General features: G+C 44.4%; 2 protein-coding genes and 1 long non-coding RNA gene across 9 annotated transcripts in view; 2 read left to right on the forward strand and 1 right to left on the reverse strand.

The window, feature by feature from the left end:
* The window catches only part of Zfp185 (zinc finger protein 185), a 44292-nt gene extending 38615 nt beyond the window's left edge, over positions 1 to 5677 (forward strand). For 3 of the 5 annotated variants that reach the window (XM_006527963.4, XM_006527962.4, XM_006527961.4), the window contains 2 exons: positions 2979 to 3077; positions 3807 to 5653. In XM_006527963.4, the coding sequence (XP_006528026.1) occupies positions 2979 to 3077 (99 nt within the window). In that variant the 3' untranslated portion in view covers positions 3807 to 5653. Of the gene's footprint in view, positions 1 to 2978; positions 3078 to 3806 lie in introns of all 5 variants that reach the window. The other 2 variants (NM_009549.3, NM_001109043.1) reach the window with 1 other exon arrangement.
* A 2437-nt stretch (positions 5678 to 8114) lies between these two features.
* On the reverse strand, positions 8115 to 13855 carry Pnma5 (paraneoplastic antigen family 5). Of its 3 annotated transcripts, XM_011247625.3 has the most exons (5): positions 13758 to 13855; positions 12077 to 12199; positions 11421 to 11479; positions 9298 to 11302; positions 8115 to 8461 (listed from the first exon to the last, which is right to left on the reverse strand). In XM_011247625.3, exon 4 carries the CDS (start codon positions 11206 to 11208, stop codon positions 9352 to 9354), a length of 1857 nt encoding a protein of 618 aa, XP_011245927.1. In that variant the 5' UTR covers positions 11209 to 11302; positions 11421 to 11479; positions 12077 to 12199; positions 13758 to 13855; the 3' UTR covers positions 8115 to 8461; positions 9298 to 9351. The 3 variants fall into 3 exon arrangements, with proteins under 3 accessions (XP_011245927.1, NP_001093931.1, XP_011245928.1); XM_011247626.3 differs by lacking the exons at positions 8115 to 8461; positions 12077 to 12199 and having other exon boundaries at positions 9093 to 11302; positions 13758 to 13819; NM_001100461.3 differs by lacking the exons at positions 11421 to 11479; positions 12077 to 12199; positions 13758 to 13855 and having other exon boundaries at positions 9298 to 11237.
* Positions 10154 to 14427, forward strand: Gm52421. The gene is made up of 2 exons (XR_003953046.1): positions 10154 to 10231; positions 13362 to 14427. It is a non-coding gene; the product is annotated as a predicted gene, 52421 (long non-coding RNA).
* The last annotated feature ends 5201 nt before the right edge of the window (positions 14428 to 19628 follow it).

Here is a 19628-nt window from a genome sequence, read left to right on the forward strand (position 1 = left end):
TAAAAGGTCAGGGAAAAGGAAGGGGTGATGGTGAAGCAGGAATGGAGGTGCTGTGCTCTTTAGACTGCTTCCTGCTGTCTGAAGGCATTGACATCTTTGAGGACCCAAGAAAGTTGATATGCTGGCCAAGTCCAGAAATAACAGACTGTTTCCCTCAATATCCAGGCTCTCTGCAGGACTGTCTGGGACTAGGAAAGTGTAGGCTTAATTGAAGCAGTCTGAGGCTGGACTACCTGGGGCTAGCTGCTTTGGAACTGTCTTGGATGTCTTGGAACACCTAAAGCTGGGAGGATGTTGGAGTATATATATACATATATATATATATACATACATGGCAGAAGATAAAGCTAAGGAGTGTAGGGAGAATTTTTTTGTTAGGTGTACATTTGAAACTTCCAGGCCTAAGGTCCTGGTAGTTGAGGGAGGGAAGCCCCATGACCAGGGAAATGGGGTGTGATCTCACCCTCAGGAATAAGTGAAATAGGCAGATGCAGAAACAGGCTGTTGATTGACAGTATTTATCTGGAGTCTATTTGATGCAAGAGAGGTAGATTTAAGCTGATTACCCAAAACTTACAAGATTTTTTTTAAGGTTACAAAAGAGATAAGTCTTATATATATTAGCATTAATGTTGCTTGTAATCTATCCTGAAATCCATGCTGGAGAAAAAGCAGTAGATTCACATCTTTGTGTCATAGTAGAAGCCTGGGGATATCATTTTGGGTTCAAAGCATGAACACTTTTTAAGGCAAGTTCAGGGAGGACAGAAACCTCCCGTGGAGCAGAAGGGCAAAAGCTCGCTTGATCTTGATTTTCAGTACAAGTCCAGATCATGAAATCAGGGCCTTTTTCCTCTGTCCAGAAACTGGGGGTATAGAGATTAGACAGACATTTTTAGCACAGTACCAAGTATAGACTTAGAAGACAACTAAAGGAAATTTAAAATATTGAGCTTGTTACTATGATATCATTTTGAAGTGCTTTACCAAAACTAGATTAATAGCTTACCAGAACTTCATTGATTAATGTATTTCAAAAGCCGCTGAGCTTTTGAAGTCTTAATATAACAATAGCATAGAGGGAAAGAAATCTGAAACCGTTTTCATTTTTATACCTTAATCACTTTCTTATCACAATTGAAGCTTTCACATCCTCAGACCTTTTTAACTTGCATATATACACAACTTCTTAGACCAAAAACTATTTTCTTAGATCCTTACAACCTAACCTTTTGTATCCTTAGACCTTAGATGAACTTTACATTTTTTTTTCTATCTATCTATCTAATCATTCACCGTAAGACACAGGTGAATGATTACTGAGAGAAGTTATTGTAAAGCAGGTTCCTTTAAATAAAGGAATAGTGAAAGTTACTTTGATATCTGTTTTGTGAGTTTATCTCTTTTCCGAGTCTGGTAATGAGGTAAATTGTGTCTAGTCCTAGTTGAAGCTCCAGGAAAGTGAGGCCTGAGGCCTGATTGTTGCACCTGAAGAGAACTGAGAAGGCAGCTGGGGACTTCTTGGTTGCTGCCGTTACACTGACAAAGGTGTCACTAGCCTACTCATCAATCCCATCAGACATATGAGAAGGATACATTTTACTTGAGCAAGCAGGAACTACAGGCCAAGCAGCTTTTGAATCTATTAAAAATGGCAGACTTACTGGCTAACCTGGACAGTCATCAACGTAGGTTCCTCCATGGTTACTAGGTGCAGAGTCCCAGGACAGAGTTAGTCTTCAACCACCAGGACCAGAAAATCGGACAAACTTTGCTGTGGAGTAGGACCTTGGGGGTGGGGGAACCAGCCTGGCTTGTCTAGGCAAAGCAGTGCAGTCAACTCCCCAGTGTCCTGCGTGCCCACAGTTTAAACAGGGTTGGCACTAAATTTCATCCTCGGCTCTACCCAGCTCCTTTTTGCTGCCCCAAGAAAAGTGATGATTACATTGGTTAGGGCCAGTCATATACATTGTCCATTTTCTGCATGCCCAGAAGAGACCCTCTCAATGTGTCAGCACCATTCTAAGTCCATGTTCTAGTCTGGTGTACAGTAACTAAAAGGATAGAAACATTCTGTAGGAAATAGAAGCATAATTGATTTACATTGAGGGATACTCTGCCAGGAGAAGTAAGTTGGGAAGTAGAAGTATGCAGATTGCCATCAGAAGGGTGCATGGAGAGGATGAGCAATGAGCTTGGGGTTGTCGAAAGGCTATTCTCTCCTTCCCGTGCACCTTTGGCTGCCTGTAGCTAGAAGCCTCAGGCTGGAGACATTGAGAGTTCTGGCAAACCTGGCACTTCATAGTCTCTTTTTACTCAACGCCCAGGGTTAGGAAGTCCTGCCACTGCCATTCCTGGGGACACAGGTTTATGGGAGGGATTGGGTTAACAAAACCTCCCTTCTTCTGTGGGGATCTCTATCACGTTCTTCTGGACCTTAAACATTCACAGCTTCCAGCCTCTCCTAATCGTATAGGTGAGGAAAACGGAGACTGGGAAAGTTTTAGTAATTCAGCTTATAAATAAATAAAAGTCAAGATTTTAACCTGGGCTGATCATGAAACTGCAGCCCCTAGCCAGGATGCTAATCATCCTGCCAGTGTGTGTGTGTGTGTGTGTGTGTGTGTGTGTGTGTGTGCCATATAGCAACACTGGATGTCTTCCTCGGTTGCTTGCTGTGTTATTTAAGAACAGGAATATTAGTCCGAGCCCTAGAAATCCCATGCCTGCCATCCTAGCCCTGAGATTACAGTTTTGTGCCTCTACACCCAGCTTTTATATGAGCTCTGGAGATCAAATCTGCAGCAAGCGCCATCTCCCCAGCCACTACCAGCTTACTTTTGGTGCTTTATTGTGTGTTTATCTTGCTTTATAAATCACGTTTAATATCTGTGTTTGCAATGTCTTATCTCCTTGGAAGTCCAGGATGTGCCATCAACTCACAGCTTTGAGTGCTCACCTCCATTTTGCTTTTTTAGTGCGGGATTTGCAATAAACCGATGGGTGATCTCCTAGATCAGATCTTCATTCACCGTGACACCATCCACTGTGGGAAATGCTATGAGAAGCTCTTCTAGGTGAGTTCCGGAAGCTCATAGGAGAAGCATCCCAGAGCCGAATTAAACTAAAGGAGCAAGACAAAAATTTGCTTTGGTTTGGACATGGGTTTTACTTCAGGACCCTGCTATGCTTCTCAGCCATCTAATTAGAGAATCTCAAGTCCTTGTCCTTTGCCCTATGCTTCTTTGAGATCTTAAGTAATGTAGGAACCCCTCCCCACCCTCACCTCCACCCCCACGACCCTTTCCAAGTTGTTAAAAGTCATAGTATCTTCCTTTACAGAAATACCTCACCCATGTAGAACCGCAGCTGAATCTGTTAACCCTGGCACACCTGGGCCTATTTTGTGACAAGGAAATAAATATGTAGAAAGGGAGTGTTTCTAAACAAACATGTAGGTGGTATATGGAAAAATCTCTACCTCATTTCAGCTCTCAAATTCTAGTACCAGTCTCTGCCATCTTCAAGCATTATTTGCATAGCTTTAGGTTTAGGCTTAATAACCAAGATGTTGACTAAAAGCTCTCTCTGGGCCAGTAGCCAGTGGGATTATCCCAAGTGTCGGAACACAACATATTTTCCCTCTCTGGTTACCTGAAGGTTGACTTATCTCCAGGAAATGCTTTTTGTGCTGGGCTTGGGCTCACAATCACTGCAACAGTTACCCATCCCAAAGGACCCTGGCTGTAAGGGATTAGATACTTCAATCTCACCAGTACCTCTATTTCCTTTTTTGGTTCCTCCAGGCTGAACAGAAGCTGATGATCCCCAGCTGTATTTGGCTGTCCAGTTGACCCAAATTGTTGGCTCCTCGTCACTTACATCCTCCATGGTTCCACTGTACTTCTGCCTACCTTGTGCGGAAGGAGCATACATCTAAGATTGTGTAGCCATGATGTTATGATTTTGTGTAGCCTTTTATACCTTAGGAATATCTCAGTTCCTTGCTTCCAGGATGAATGAGTCCACTTTGACCTCCCTGAGACATGTTTTCTAATGAGTGCAGATGACCTAGTATGTTAGACATGGGTACAAGTCTAGGTATCAGCGTATGCAGACTTTCTGAGGCTTCTGAGAGCCCAAGCCAAAAAACTGTTGACGATCCCTGGTAGGGAAATTACAGGCATTAAATACTAAGGGTTGGCAATAGGCTACTGTTTAGCTTGTCTATTCACTTTGTGTGTATGTGTGTGTGTGTTTAAATTTCTCACATTTTAAAAATAGTTAATTTTTTGATTGAATTACATAGCAGATTTAAATTACCTCCTTCCATTCTCCTTTGGTTTTTCCAGTAAGGTATGTCAGCACATGTTGGAAAGTTTACCCAGGTTTAAATTTGATAAGATACAATATTAGGAGGCTTCTACCAAAGGGATATCTGTGTCTGTTTGAATTTTGTTAGTTAGTTAAAATCTTTACCCTCAGTATTGCTGAACTTTTATCCTCTGAACAGCTTTTAATGTGTGTAAATCAGGGTAAAGAAAACAGATACGGTTTCTTGAGACTTCTGTTCCTACTGTGAAATATTTCCCTGAAGCGTAGTGTTAGAAATGGCTTTGAAAAGTGTGAAATTCACCCCATCTCTGGGCTTCTTGGGTCCCTCCTTGAAACACTACGGTAATTTAATTGCTCCCTTTCCCTCTCCTCCAGAGTCTTTCACCCAGAGACGAATTTGGCTTATGTAACTTCTCAAAGAAAAGCTTGCTATCCAGTGAAACGTCAAGTAGGCTCTCTGCCCTGATCGTGCAGCATTTTGTGACCTGTTTTCTAGTCCTGAATCTGTCTCAAACTAACATCAACTTCTAGGTTCCCAGGTACTCAAAACACTACCAGTTGATGTCTGGCACAGCAGAGGCAGGTTCGTCCCTGCAGTTTGCTAATATGCTGCTCTAAGTCAACCTCACTCTGCTGCCTTTGGGCTCAGCATTAAATTGGAAGCTCCTTGAAAGGAAAAAAATAGTCCTCAAGACTTGGGAATGCAAAATTGAGGCTTCTTTGTTGGATTGACTTAGAAGATAGCTCTTCACTCTCTGCAGACTTTGAATGGGCTTGTTCTTCCTACCAGGTAACCAGAGAAGAACATTCTATTTATTTGACTATTTATCTGTTACCTGAACTCTGAAGGGAAGAAGGAGTACATTGTGCCACACCCCAATACTAATTATGAACTAGTTCTTTCTCAAGTTCAGCTCTAGGATGGGACTTAGCAGAGAGTGGCCAATAACATATGTGTGCCAAATGAATTAGTAAGAGAAAACTAAGTCAGTCCCTTAATTATCTAGGCATTTCAGTGCAGGCCTCATAGACAAGAGTAAAAGGCTCTAAATCGGATGGCTTCCCCACTTAAAGGTGTACTCTGCCATTTAAGGAGTTTTAGAAATATAAAATATACTCAAAGACAGCTTGTAAGGCTAGTATTGATTTGAATCCAAAACAGCCCTTTTGTGTCTTAGACACAAAATTCTGCAGCTAACAAAGAGAGATGGTTTTGCATTGATTTGCTTCTTTTTAATTGCTTTCCGTTTTTAATTATCCTTGCTTAATCCACATTAATGTACACAAATTATAATAAATGTTAAGATGTTACACAGCAGTATTATAACTTCTTTTTTAAACCATCCGTGTGTATGTGTGCACTTAAGTATAATAACTTGGTAGTTATAGGCCTTACCAGATGCCATTCTTGCTACAAAACAAAACTGGACATGGTAGCCTGTGATCCTAGCACTCAGGAGACGGGCCACTCTGAGGTGACAGGCCTGATCCCTGATATAATCTTGGAACACTGAAGAAGGAGTGAATTGTTGTCTTCTTGTTTTGTTTTGCTTACTTAGAGTGAGCCTGTCTAAAACAAAACAAGATGATATGCGGGGCCCAAGTCTGCTCCATCACAGGGCACAGCTGCTCGGGGAACCGGGACATGGGAACTTTAATTGTGTTTACCCCACGCTGTCTCCGGGCAAGTGTTGGGCTGTAGGGAATCCCCAGGACACTACTGTGGGGTGGGAGAGCAAAGTCTGAGGCAAGGGACAGCTGGAGCTGGCTCGGGGTCCCCAAGCCTATAAAGAGGCTGGGGCCATGGGGTTCCCAGACTCTTGGACACCCAGGTGCTGCTACAAGTTGAGGAAGAGCATAGAACAGAATCTGGGCCAGAAGGCTGGATCTAACCTGGGGTTGGTGACCGGAGAGGGGTGGGAGGAGGGAGCTCCAGCCGGTCCCACTGTGGTTGTCCTTGGCTCAGTGGGCTGCGGTTTGGGCTTGGTGGTGGTTGTGGCTAGGAGTGCAGAGAGGCCTTCTTCAGAAGATTAGACAGCAGCTCTGTAAACAAAGGCTTTCTCCATGGCTCCCCACCACAGATCCCGATGAATAGAGACACTCTGTGGTTCCAAATCATTTATTGCCATGGAAAGTGGATGTGTAAAACCATACCCCACTTCTCAGGGTGGGCCTGAGACTAAATACCTTTTGCAGGGAGGAGTGTCTGGGAAGGAAAGCTTATTGGCTAAGCCCTCCAGGCCTCTAGGTACCTCATTAGCATGGCAATCTCTGTCTTGAGCCTAAGACCTCAGGTCATGTCCTTTTCCTCATCTACATGTGGAGGGCTTGGAGCATTGCCCTTATGTGACTGATGGCCAGAAATCTATGGGGGCCTGCAGCTAGTGACAGGAGCCTGGTGCCTGGGAGCAAACAAAGCTCCTACCGTCCCTTTATGGTCTCCAGGACTTCTAGCCTTAGCTCGGCTAAGGACCAGGATACCTTTCACGGTCCCACAATGATGTGTGGCTTTAATATGAATTTATACACAGGCTACCTATCTCCTTGCCTCTTGTTAATGGTATCAGACAGAGAGCTCTCCTACCCCAATGAGAAAATAGTGGTCAACAACCCCATTCCAATAATAACCACTAAAGGAGTATAAGAGGTGTATAATCTGGATTTTCAAGTTAAAGACAGTTTCCTAGGGAAAGTAACCTCAGAGCTGTAAACCTAAAGGAAAGGGGAGAATTGCCTACTCACTCATGTTTCCTGAGCACCCACTACGGATAATATTGGGCCACGAGAGAGTGGTACACGAATCTGTGCAAAGGAAGTTCTGCCTCCTGTTACCTCCCTTCCATCTTCATTTGATTCACTCAGACCCACCAAATTTATAACACACTGGTTCACAAGCTATGTAGTAACACATATGACAGCCACATTCACCCAGTAACACACACATATTTACATTCACAGACATACAAATGGCTCATATTAAAGACACTTAACCCTCAGAGTCCAGCCTCATGCTCTGACACACTCATTCTCACATACAATGTCATGTGATCATACTAACCTTCAGTGACAAACATTCACATCCAGAGATTTTCATACATGAGCACACACACTCCCTACATTCAAAAAGAACCTCCTACACAGTGACTCACATGCCTAGTCAATCAGAAATGCACACTAACACATGTACATGTGAATGCATGCATGCATGAGTGCATGTAAACAGTCAAATATATCCCCACCAAAGGAAAGGAAGAATACTATGACATGGTGTCCGGAATGAGTCCTTCCTTCCACTCTTTCCTGTGACACCCATGTCTGCCAAGCACTGTCCTACCAGTGCTCAAACACCCTTCAGCGAAGACAGAAGCTGGCCCCTAACCAGTCAGGAGGTAGACTGAACAAGGTGGAGTGAAAAACACCATGGTCTGAGTTAGGCATGACATCTATAGGGGCATCTTTTCATACCTGTCAATATATCACATAGATGCCCTGTGCTCTTTACAAGTACACTGCTGCACCAGGAATCCTGGGGCCTGCCTTATATACTGCATCCTCCCTTCAGCACATAGCTCCTTTATCCCTGTTCTTGCCAAGTGCCCTAGGAAGACAAATAGCTATTGTACCCCATATCCATTGGCTACCAGTAGCCTGGTTCCTTCCCACCCAGGAGACGACTATAGCCCCTCATGGTCTCTGACATGCATATATGCCAGTGTCAACTCAGCCACTACTGCTGCCCAACTCACTCACAGCGAGGCAGAACATCGCCAGAAAGAACATAGCCAGAACATTCATGAGATTTATTCAACAAAAATTGTATTAAAACCATTAAAAACATAACAGAAACTTTGAGTGGTCACTAGAAGCCATAGGCTCTGCTCACACAGGGCCTTCTGCTATCTCAAGAGATCACTCACTACAGTGTAGTTCTCCCTTATAGCATACACAGTCCAGGCACAGGGAATTGGTGGAACCATAGCATGCAACACCCCACCAACCCTAGAAAGTAAAATTATAAGTAATAACAGGAGAGGAATATCACACATAGTCCCAAGTTGAAGTCATCAGCCTTGTCAACATCCATGGTTCCAGAACCAGGCTCAGGAACTCAGGTTAGCACACACATCTGCAAGAGAACAAGCAGCAGGCAGCTGGCCTAGATGTACACTAGGAAAGCTGACAAGGAGTTCACAACACCAGGTGGGTAAGAGAGCAGCTAGCGTAGCCTAGGCTGGCACAGAAGCTCACAACACGTGCCAGGGTGTAGAAGTGGCTGACCAGGTAGGTAGTCAGGGCCTCCAGTTGCCCTCACTCACAGCTTTATACAGGAGCAGCTGATGGTGGGTAAGCACGTGATAGGGGAAGGGACTCACTGGACAGCTGGGTCACTATGAGGTTAACAGATAAGGGGGCGGGGTTCCAGAGCAGGGGGCAGCCTGCCTCTGGACAGCAGTGGCAGGGGAAGGGGGAGAGGGGAAAGGGAAGAGGAAGGGGCATTTGTGTTGGGAGAGCCAGGCAGTTGGCAGAACCCTTGAGATGGCCTTTTCTGTGATGTCCACCTGTTTGGTTATGGGTGGCAGATGGAGGATGGCACCTCGGCAAAGCTGCCAGGCCACCCTCCAGGTCGGCAGGGTTTGGGGCCAGCCTTGGCAGCTGCCTGGCAGAGTTGTATTCACCTGCCTGTCCCTGCTTGCTCTCTGGAATTCTCCAGCAGCCCTGGACAAAAGAGAGCAGAACAAACTCTCCCCCCCCCCGCCCCCTGCCTGCCCCCGCCCCACACACAGAGTCCTCTTTCTGCTGCTCCTGTTTGCTCACACAAAACCTGTCCTGCACACTCCCAGGCTCTCAGGCCAGCTGAGGGCATTAACCCTGTGGTGCCATGTGCCCCAGCCTGGGGCTTTTCTCAGGCACTAGTGTCCTGTCAGGGTGTCAAGAAGGAAACTGCCTTGTGTTGGCACTTGCCTCCCGGGTCCTTTGGGTCCTGAGGCTTGCAGGTTTCACAGGAGCGGGGGGAGTTCACTCACGAAAGGACTCAAGGGTGCTGCCCTCATGGGGCTCCCCTAGAGCTGTGTAGATGATCCTGAAGACAGGCTGGATCCTGCGGCCTCCTCTCCTGGGTACTGTCTCCCTGCCTAGCCGTGCTTGTTCCCAGGCACTGGTGTCCTCTGCCCAAGACAACCCTGTGGCAGGCTCCTCCACACCCTGTGCTGCTTCAGTGCCAGTGGGCATTCTTAGCTCAGAACACCCATCCTCACCATCTTGTGACCCACTAGTATCCCAACTGCGGTCTGGATTACCCTGTGGTCTAGTTATCATACTAGCTCCCCATTTCAGTCTCTGACACTCCCCACGGTCCTGCCATTTGGTAGTCACTGAGCTGTGTGGAATTTGTTCTTGCTTGTTGGGATCATTTCTAGCTAGTAAGAAGTTGGGTGCCTTACCCTGGCCCTGTTGCCCTTCTGCAACACTCATGTCCCCTGTTCCTTTGTCTGGGCTGCCCCATGATTTTGTCAAAGTATCTCTGTTGCCTGCCACAGGAAGGAATTCCTGGCTGTCCTGAGCCTCTATTTCCTTGGGGTTAGGGTGGCTCACTGCCCAAGCCCCTCTCTCGTTCCCCGACTCCTGTGCTCTAACATAAGGTTTCTGCTCATCGGGTTCACTTTCAGCCCAGAAACCTGATTCCTTCCTCTGTCCCTCTTCCCCAGCACTGTGTCTCCAGAGCAGTCGCCTCCGTTTCACTGATGTCATCTCCTCTCCTGTGGTCTGGGTGCTGACCTCCCTAGAATCCTCTGCCTGGGTGACAACTTCATTTGCCGCCTCACATGCGCTGCTGTCCCTTCGTACCTGCTCCTGCTCCTCCACTACCACAGTGCTTTCCCACTCTTCCTCGTCTCGAGTAAGTTTCATTAATTCCAGAAAAGTAGGTGGGCACCCTTGCTGATCTAAGAGGGAGAGCTTTCCCCGAAGGCCAGTGGTCATGGAGACCTGAGATAAGACGTGCTTGAGACGAATTGAATCTGCACTGTGTGCTGACAGTGGGCTCTGCTGCACTGCTTTTTGCAGCAGGGGCTCTAAACGTAGCAAGTAGTCAGATACCTTCTCTGCAGGTTTCTGAGAAGACTGAAGGAACCTGAACTGTAAGACCTTAGAGTCCTCTTTATTTCCAAAGATGTGCTTTAGGGCTTTCAAGCACTGCTCCACGGTTAGGGAGTCATTGCTAGTCCACAGTGCCTGCATGATTGACAGGGCAGAGCCACGCAAGCTCTCTAGAAGGCACTGCTTCTTTTCCCTCTCGGACACCTGCCATAACTGCATCAGCTCAGTGACCTCCTCTAACCAGGTTTCAAAGCTTTCTTCTCCTGGGCCTGGAAAGGGACTGCCAGAAAATACTTTCAGTTTTTTGTAACATGTGCTATTATTACACAGAGACTTCAAGCCTTTTGGTTTGTCTTGGTCTAAATTCTTTAACTCTATTTTCCCTGTAGGAACAGTGCTAAACCCCAGGGCTTTGGCCACATCTACTATTCTCCGTCCTTCATCTCTTAGAAAGTAGATCAACTTATTCATAAACTCATCATCTGGGCTACGGGGTTTGACAACCACTTCCCAGGCCCCACCCTCTGCTGGTATATGAGTAGGCATCATAGTATAATCAACAACTTCAGGCAGTTCAATTAAGACTGCCTTAGCTTCATCTTCCCTCCTGAACATCCTGCCTATCACCTTGTATGCACACAAGGGAGGTAAGCCTTCTTTCAGAGCATCATTTATCGCAGCCTCAGTGTACTGCACGGGGATGCCCACAATGAGCACAGCCTTCTTGGGATCCAGATCCATCCCCTTACACCAGTCATCTAATAGAGCCACGGCCATTGTTCCCTCCCTCTATCAGCAGACCTAACACTAGGACTCAAAGATTCTAAACCAATGCCATATAGAAAGGCAGTGATGTCCTGGTTTCCACAACCTGAAATGCAAATGAAGTTAAGATGTTACTTAATGATTCCCATCACCTTTCCTTTTCCCAGACATTCAGTCTTGTTCAATCACAGAAAGCTCCCCAAACCTCACTGAACCCTGCTGACCTTTGGTTGCAGCAACCTCCTTGCAAGTCCAGGGACACTACTGTGCATTCTGCAAGTACCTGTGGGGAAAATGCCAATGTCAGGAGGCAAAGACCAATGCCAGTGGAGGAAAGAACAGGAGAGCACTCTGCCACCCACTCAGTGCTATATTGGATTTAACCCATTCCTTGTTAGGTTCAAGATTGGCAACACATAAACTCTCCTCCACCTGAAGAAATGCTCAACAGATAAGAAAGATGACTAGAACTCAGCAGATGTGATCACAGTGCTGAGTGCAAAGAACGTACGACAAGCTAAAGTATTGACATGGACACAAGAACAGTGTGAATCTAGATTTCTACCATAAGTTACCACATAGGTTAAGGCCTTTTATGGACAACAGGTGATGCCATGGTTCTCCAACTAATGAAGCATCTTAGCAACAGGTGTGGAGAGTAGGATAGGGCAGAGACTGAGGAGCGAGTGCTGATAAATTAAGCATATGGGTTTACAATAGTATGGAATCTGGAATCAGAGGCAAAAAAAAAAAAAAGACCCCAGAAAGTAAAAGACAACTCTCAGGTATGGCCCTACCCTGCAGTCTGTGAATCTTGGCAAGAAACCCCTTCACCAGTCTTCTGCTACAGTTAGAGGCTATTCCCAAAATAGATGCTCACCCTGCTGTCTTCTGTAGAGTGCCCCACTGAAGTGTGGCTATGGTGACTTTCCTGTGCTGGTGCTTGATCCTGGCAGTCTTCTGGCTCTATCCAGACAAGCAGTGCTGGTTCCTGCCCACTGATCTGTTCAAGGCAAGGCAAAGGAATATTTAACATGGTCTATCCTGAATGTCCCTGCCCACGCAGGCTGTGCTAATTCTGAGTCTGCTCAAGAATCTAAAGACAGCCCCTTGCTGGGTATGGCTGAGCACATCTTTAATCCCTGCACTTGAAGTAGGCTGGGGCTGATCTGTCAGTTTTGAAACCTAAGCGGGCAGTAGCTACTTTTTTTTTAATTAGATATTTTCTTCATTTACATTTCAAATGCTATTCTGAAAGTTCCCGAATATGTGGTCTTGCAAACTTTATATGCCTCAGTACGGAGGAATGCCAGGGCCAAGAAGTGGGAGTGTGTGTGTGTGGGGGGGTATGGGGGACTTTTGGAATAGCATTTGAAATGTAAATGAAGAAAATACCTAAGAAAGAAAGAGAGAGAGAGAGAGAGAGAGAGAGAGAGAGAGAGAGAAAGAGAAAGAAAGAGAAAGAAAGAAAGAAGGAAGGAAGGAAGGAAGGAAGGAAGGAAGAAAGAAAGAAAGAAAGAAAGAAAGAAAGAAAGAAAGAAAGAAAGAAAGAAAGAAAGAAAGAAAGAAAGAAAGAAAGAAAAAAAAGAAAAAAGTTCTTGCAGCCGGACGTGGTGGCGCACGGTGGCGCACGCCTTTAATCCCAGCACTCGGGAGGCAGAGGCAGGCAGATTTCTAAGTTAGAGGCCAGACTGGTCTACAAAGTGAGTTCCTGGACAGCCAGGGATACACAGAGAAATCCTGTCTCGAAAAACAAAAACAAAACAAAACAACAACAAAAAAACCCTGTCTCAAAAAAACAAAAAGAAAAAGTTCTTGCATGAAATTGAGCAACTGCTCCACTGACCTCATGCACAACGAAACGTCCCTCCAAATTCCAGAACCTGCTGCCATCCAGCTCCATCCTGGTCCGAACAACCTGCCAGCTGTCCCAAGGACCGCCCCTTCCCTGTCCCAGCGCCATTTTAGGACACTCACCATCTATCTCAGTTCCAGCTCTGAACAAGACACAGACCGATCCTGGTTCCAGCAACTTCTCAACTGTCCCAAGTATTACCCCTTCCCAGTTGCGGCAAGTTCCCAGAGCACCCCCCACCCCCCCACCCCAAGCCATCTCCGAGTCCCTGCTCTGGACCTTCCAATAACCTTTCAAGTTTCATCTCCAGGTTCCGTGCCATCCATGTCCCACCAACACATCCTAGCGACAACCTAAAGTCACTCCTGCTGCCAAATGCCTCCTTCACTTCTACCTAAATTCCTCTACCTGGACCTTTTCTAAAAGCCAAACAAACCCTGGAGTTCAGCTTCTCAGAAGGCAGGAAGATCACCGGAACCCAGAAATTTCAGACTGTCTCACAAAGAGAACACAACCAGAAAACAAAAAAACCATTATGCTTTGCACCCCTTCACAGATATCCTCCATTCCTCATATCCCTTATCTCACATTTCCAAAAAGTTTTAGTGAAAGAAAACAGAAGGCCATAAAAAGGACACAAATGGAATGGGTGATGTCTAGAAATGGCAGAAATCCTTAGGGTACCAAGGGGAAAGCAGCATGGTACCTGCTGAAGAGGCCGCCAGGCCAGAACTCCAGGAGACAGACGCGACAACCACAGACTCTTCAATGTGAAATGAGTCTAAGATCAGGGCAGGAAGATCTTATATATGCCGGCCCCGCCCACGCCCGTGGAGTTGCACACGACCCTTTTGGGGCTGTACCCTGGTATCACCTCCCCTTCCCCGCCACTCCCTAATAGGAGGATTCTGTTGCCTTAACCAATCCTGTTGGTCCTGGGGGAGGGGAAAATGGAAGGAACACCGAATTTGAACAAAGTGGCGGGAGGTTTGGACTAAAGTTTGTTTTAGTAGACACCACCAAGCTTAGCATGTGTCATGCCAGGCCCTGCAGCCATTGGTTCTCCTGTTTCACGTGTCTGTGCCTCATTGGCTACTAGCCGTGATGCGATGGTCATCAGTTACTCTTATTTGTATATTCAAATAGTGAAAAGTGGGTGTAACTGTCTAACTGTACAGGCTGAGCACTAAGTATGTGTCTGATTGGAATATATAGGGCCCAGCACAAAATACAAGCCCAGCAGGGACTTCATAACTGAAAGTTACATATTACCTGTTTATTCTTTATTAGGTTCTGCTGTCGAGCTGGAAGGCGACTATTACAAGTTTCTTGCGTTTCTCCGGCGCAAAAAAAAAAAAAAAAAAAAAAAAAAAAAACAGGGTCATCAAGACATATATAGTATGAAAAGATTTCATTGTCTGGACTTAGATGCAGGTGCCTGTAATCCTAGAGTTCATTCCCCAGATGGCAGAAGCAGGAGAAACATGAGCCGGGATACACAGTGAGAACCTGTATATTCTTTTTCCTTTTGCTTTCTTTCCTTCCTTCCTTCCTTCCTTCCTTCCTTTCTCCCTCCCTCCCTCACTCACTCTAGCAGCTCTTGCTCTAGATTCCTCCTCCTTCTCCTCTCTGTCTCCTCTCTCTCTGTCTTCTCTTTCTCTCTCTCTCTCTCTCTCTCTCTCTCTCTCTCTCTCTCGCTAGCTCCCTGTTCTCACCTGCTCCCTCTCTCCTCACTCTTTTTGTCCCTCCCTCCCTTTTTCCTTCCTTTTTTCCCCTGTTTCTATTCACTTCAATCTGTAGATTTCCCAGCCCTAAATTACCTACCTAGGACTTTAAACACTTTCCACCGTTTCCTAAGGACAGTGGGAAGATTCAAACATTAGTCCAGGAGCACCAAATTGCTACCCCAAAGAAGGGCATGGGTAGAACACAGCCAACATACAGCAGGGTGTATATTTTAGGTCTTTGGTGACAGAATAGATTTGTTTTGCTTTATTTGAGGGTTTTTTGTTTGTTTCTTTTTGTTTTGTTTTAAGAATAGGCTGTTTCTTGCCTGTTGTTCCAACACCCAGGAGATGGAAACAAGAGGATGGAAAGTTTCAAGGCAACCCAGGTTATGTTCAAGGCCAGACTAAGTTACACAGTTCCCAGCTAGCCTGGGTTATAGCATGAAATCTTGTCTCAAAACTCTAAGACAAAAATACACAAATAAAAAGGATAGGCATCTATGGAATACTTTAATAAAAAAGGTACTGATCAAGATATTTGCAGAGCTGGGCGTGGTGGCGCACGCCTTTAATCCCAGCACTCGGGAGGCAGAGGCAGGTGGATTTCTGAGTTCGAGGCCAGCCTGGTCTACAAAGTGAGTTCCAAGACAGCCAGGGCTATACAGAGAAACCCTGTCTCAACCCCCAACCCCCCAAAAAGAAGAAGGTAGTTGCAACTTAGAGTCAAGGGATGCTTTTCTTGGTTGCATATAAGAAAGTCAGGCTCAATGTCTTTAAAATTCTTTTTCTTTGTATATCATGAATGATTAGCTGAACTGCTCATACCCTCTGTCAACAGGAACATATTGTTTATCTGACACTTTGACTAGTGTCTTGAACTTTGCCCCCATCCTTCACTCCAAAGCCAGCCTTAATTGCCCATCCTTAGAATCAGCAGGCCCCCCAGGTAAAGCTTTCCATCATGTGTCTGCTCACCACAAGTTCTCTCTGTTTGTTCTTCCCTTTAAATGAAAGCCTTATCACTATGGCAACACAGAGTAAAACAAAAACAAATGAACAAAACAACAACAACAAAAAAACCACCCACCCCCTTTTTTGCCTAACCTTTGGGACATTGTTCCTATTGCAACAACCTGCCTTTCATCAAGTCAGACTTTATTCTTTGTCCCAAGATTTACTGAGGTATTGTTAGTAAAGATTAAAAACAGCTTTGATCCCAGCAGAGGCAGGCGGATTTCTGAGTTCCAGGACAGCCTGGTCTACAAAGTGAGTTCCAGGACAGCCAGGGCTACACAGAGAAACCCTGTCTCGAGAAAAAAAAAAAAAAAAAAAAAAAAACAGCTTAGCACATCCTCTCCTAAATCCCTATTAACACGCTAATTTTAAGGAGTGTAAAGTATCACAATTGCCCCACCTTAGAATTTGAAACACCACAGGAAAGGAGAGACGGTCACAAATACCCTTTTTAGAGTCTGAAAAGGGGAACACAGCAGAGGTTTTCGAAAGCCAGGAAGGTGAGCTTACTTCTTCTTGATGAAGTTAAGCTATTTAATAGATTGGGGGCGGGATATACATGTGAATATACTCTGTGAATGAATCTATGTATATCATGTGTAGGACAGACATCAACATTGAGTGGCCTCAATTGTCCACCTTATCATTTGAGTCAAGAGTCTCCCACTGAACCTGGTGACTGTTGAGTAAGCTCTAGCTTCTGTCTTTCTTTCCTTCTGTCTTTCTTCACCTCTCTCTAATATCCTCCAGTACAAGGCTCAACCATGTTCCCCACGTGGTTTCAGAGCTCTCCTAATAAATCTCATTTAGCTTCCTTTCCAACAAACCTCCTGTTTCTCTTTTTCCCCTTTATTTGTTTTAAGAGTTAACATAAAATCCAGAAAGATGACTGCAAGCTTCATAACCTGACATCAATTCCCAGAAACCACAGTGGTGGGAAAGTAGAAACTTGAAGCTGATCTCTGGCACACACACACACACACACACACACACACACACACACACACACAGAGAGAGAGAGAGAGAGAGAGAGAGAGAGAGAGAGAGAGAGAGAGACAGAAAGATGTAAACACACACAAACACTCCAACACACATACACCCACAAAAATGGACCAAGATATAATGTAAAAAACATTTTTATTTTTTTTTTCTCTCAAAGGTAGATATCTGGACAAGGGTCCAAATTTTCTTAAACTTTCATTTCCTTTTGTCCCTGATTAGTCATGTCAGATTGTGAAGTCCAGATCCTGCCAATGGTATGAGACACAATCAGCACCTAGATCAGGGATAAGAAGCAGAGGCCACCTCAGCCATGTGTATTTGATACCCAGTTGTGGGGTCTCATTCACTCTTTAAAAAAAAAATTCACTTGTCCAAGTTACTTTCACTTTGTGTGTTTCTTTGTGCAACACCAAGATTACTCTTACCCACCAACAGTAACAAGCCAAGTAAGACAATATTTTAAGTATACACTTACAAAGGAGAAAACAGGCAGAGCATGGAAAAAGTTTAGCAGCTCAAATGGCTCTAGTGCCCAAAGAATAAAAATATTTATGTCACATGGCTTTTTGGTTCATTTGTATAGAATTATTTTTCTGTATCATTTGTACAATGTGGGTGTCTTAGGTTTTATTTTGTTTTTGTTTTTGTTTTTCTGTGAGAAAATACCATGGCCAAGGCAACTTACAAATGAAAGAGGTTAATTTGGTTTATAGTTCCAGAGGGCTGGGGTCTAAGAGTAAGGTATGGCAACAGGTGGCTGGAGCAGCAGCTGAGAGCCCACATACTGATCCACAAGTAGGAAGCAGAGAACAAAAGGAAAAGTGTGGGCTTTTGAAACTTCAAAGTCCACCCCCAGTGACACACCTCCTCCAATAAGGCCACACCTCCTAATCCTTCCCAAACAGTTCCACCAAGTGAACCTAAGGGAGTCATTCTCAGTCAAACCACCACAGTGAGCTTTCTAAGAATACATTCCATGTCACATTAGCATCTTAAATCTTCATTATAAAGATCAATTATAAGGATCTCCCTTGGTCAGGAATGCCTCTGTGTGTCTACACCATTTACTGGTTTTAATTAGCTCTGCTTGGATGGTTTCTAGCCTTCTTCTTTGTTAACTGTCTTTTCCATGTGCTAATTTTGTAAGTTTTGTGCAAGACCTCCTGGAACTCACTCTCTGCCCAATTTCTCTGCCTTAATTTGTTCATGCTATTGACTTGTGTGAATTCCTTACATATTTTGAATATAAACTGTTTATCACATATTTGGTTTATCAATATTTTCTCCCATTTCCCAATTCCATTCAATTTTTAAATAATCATATAATGTCCTATGTTAACTCTTAAAATTCTTATCTAACTTTGGTTAAATAGGTAGTCAAGCTCTATTTTGCACTGAGTATACTGTGTATACAAAGTGCTCAAAATGCGTGACACGTTTGATATTTTTTCCTTTCTTAAATAAAATTCTAAATGGCCTTTTCTCTTTAAAACATGTATTTTTAATTATGTGTATGTATGTATGGATATGTGTGTATGCCTATGGAGGCCAGAATAGCATATCAGATACCCTACAGCTGGAATTATAGGCTGTTGTAAGCTGCCAAATGTGGGTGTTTGAACTTGAACTTGGGTCCTCTGTAAGAACAGTTTGTACTCTGAAACACTGATCTAGTTCTCTAGTTCATAAATGATGACTTTTTAACTTGAAATTGTCTTTGATATTTCCTAGAGGCTCGCCTTTTCAATCACAGAGGACTCTCTCATATCTTGGAAGAAAAAGAAGGCTGCATGGGATTTGTGTGTGTATATATATACATATACATATATATATACATATATATCTCTATATATCTTAATCTTAGGAATAAAGAGATAAATCAGTAGAAAAAGCGTTTTCCTCTCAAGCACAAGAACTTGAGTTTAGTCATCTGAACCCAAGTTTAAAATAAAAAATGACCCGACAGTGCACATCTGTAATCATAGTTCGGGGTGGGGGCATAGATAGGTAGATCCTTGGGGTACAGTAGCCATGAAGAAGCCTAGCCTATTCAGGGAGTTTTTGGATAAGAGAGATTCTGTGCCAAGAAAGAAAGAAAGAGAGAGAGAGAGAGAGAGAGAGAGAGAGAGAGAGAGAGGAAGAAGAAGAAGAAGAAGAAGAAGAAGAAGAAGAAGAAGAAGAAGAAGAAGAAGAAGAAGAAGAAGAAGGAAAGAGAAGAGAAGAGAAGAGAAGAGAAGAGAAGAGAAGAGAAGAGAAGAGAAGAGAAGAGAAGAGAAGAGAAGAGAAGAGAAAGATTGATAGTTCCCTGAGGCTGCTCTCTGACCTCCACATTCATCCACATACATATGCACATGCACTTATACACTACAAATTTTATTTACTTTTCCTATATGAGATTTGTATGGATAAAATAGCAACATAAATATCTGTGATATCACTAAGGGTCGTTTTATAGGTAGTATTTTCAGCTGCATCTAGTTTATTATGATGATGGCTAATCTTGACTGTCAACTGATTAGATTGAGAAACACTTTGGATACTAGTTAATTACTATGGGGCCAGGGAACCATGGAACTGGGGTTGGGGCTGGAGCAAGAGTCAGGTTGAGGCATGTTCAAACCCTGAAAATCTTATCTTAACAGGAGGGAGTAGGATTGCTGTGCCACCCCCACCCCCACCCTCTGCCCTGTGCCTGCTTGTCCTGAAGCATGTATCCCCACACCTCCACCTTTGCCCACCAAAGTAAAAAGTTTAGCCAGGCTAAACTTTCTCTCCCTAAGGTCATGTCCAGTAGTACCTGGAATTCCTCATTATGCAAATGGGCATCACCAATG

Source organism: Mus musculus, chromosome X (genome assembly GCF_000001635.26).
Source record: "Mus musculus strain C57BL/6J chromosome X, GRCm38.p6 C57BL/6J".
Taxonomy (NCBI): domain Eukaryota; kingdom Metazoa; phylum Chordata; class Mammalia; order Rodentia; family Muridae; genus Mus; species Mus musculus.

Excerpts from the sequence above, each read along its gene's own strand:
- Pnma5 (XM_011247625.3), bottom strand. The coding sequence starts at position 11,208 with ATGGCCGTGGCTCTATTAGATGACTGGTGTAAGGGGATGGATCTGGAT.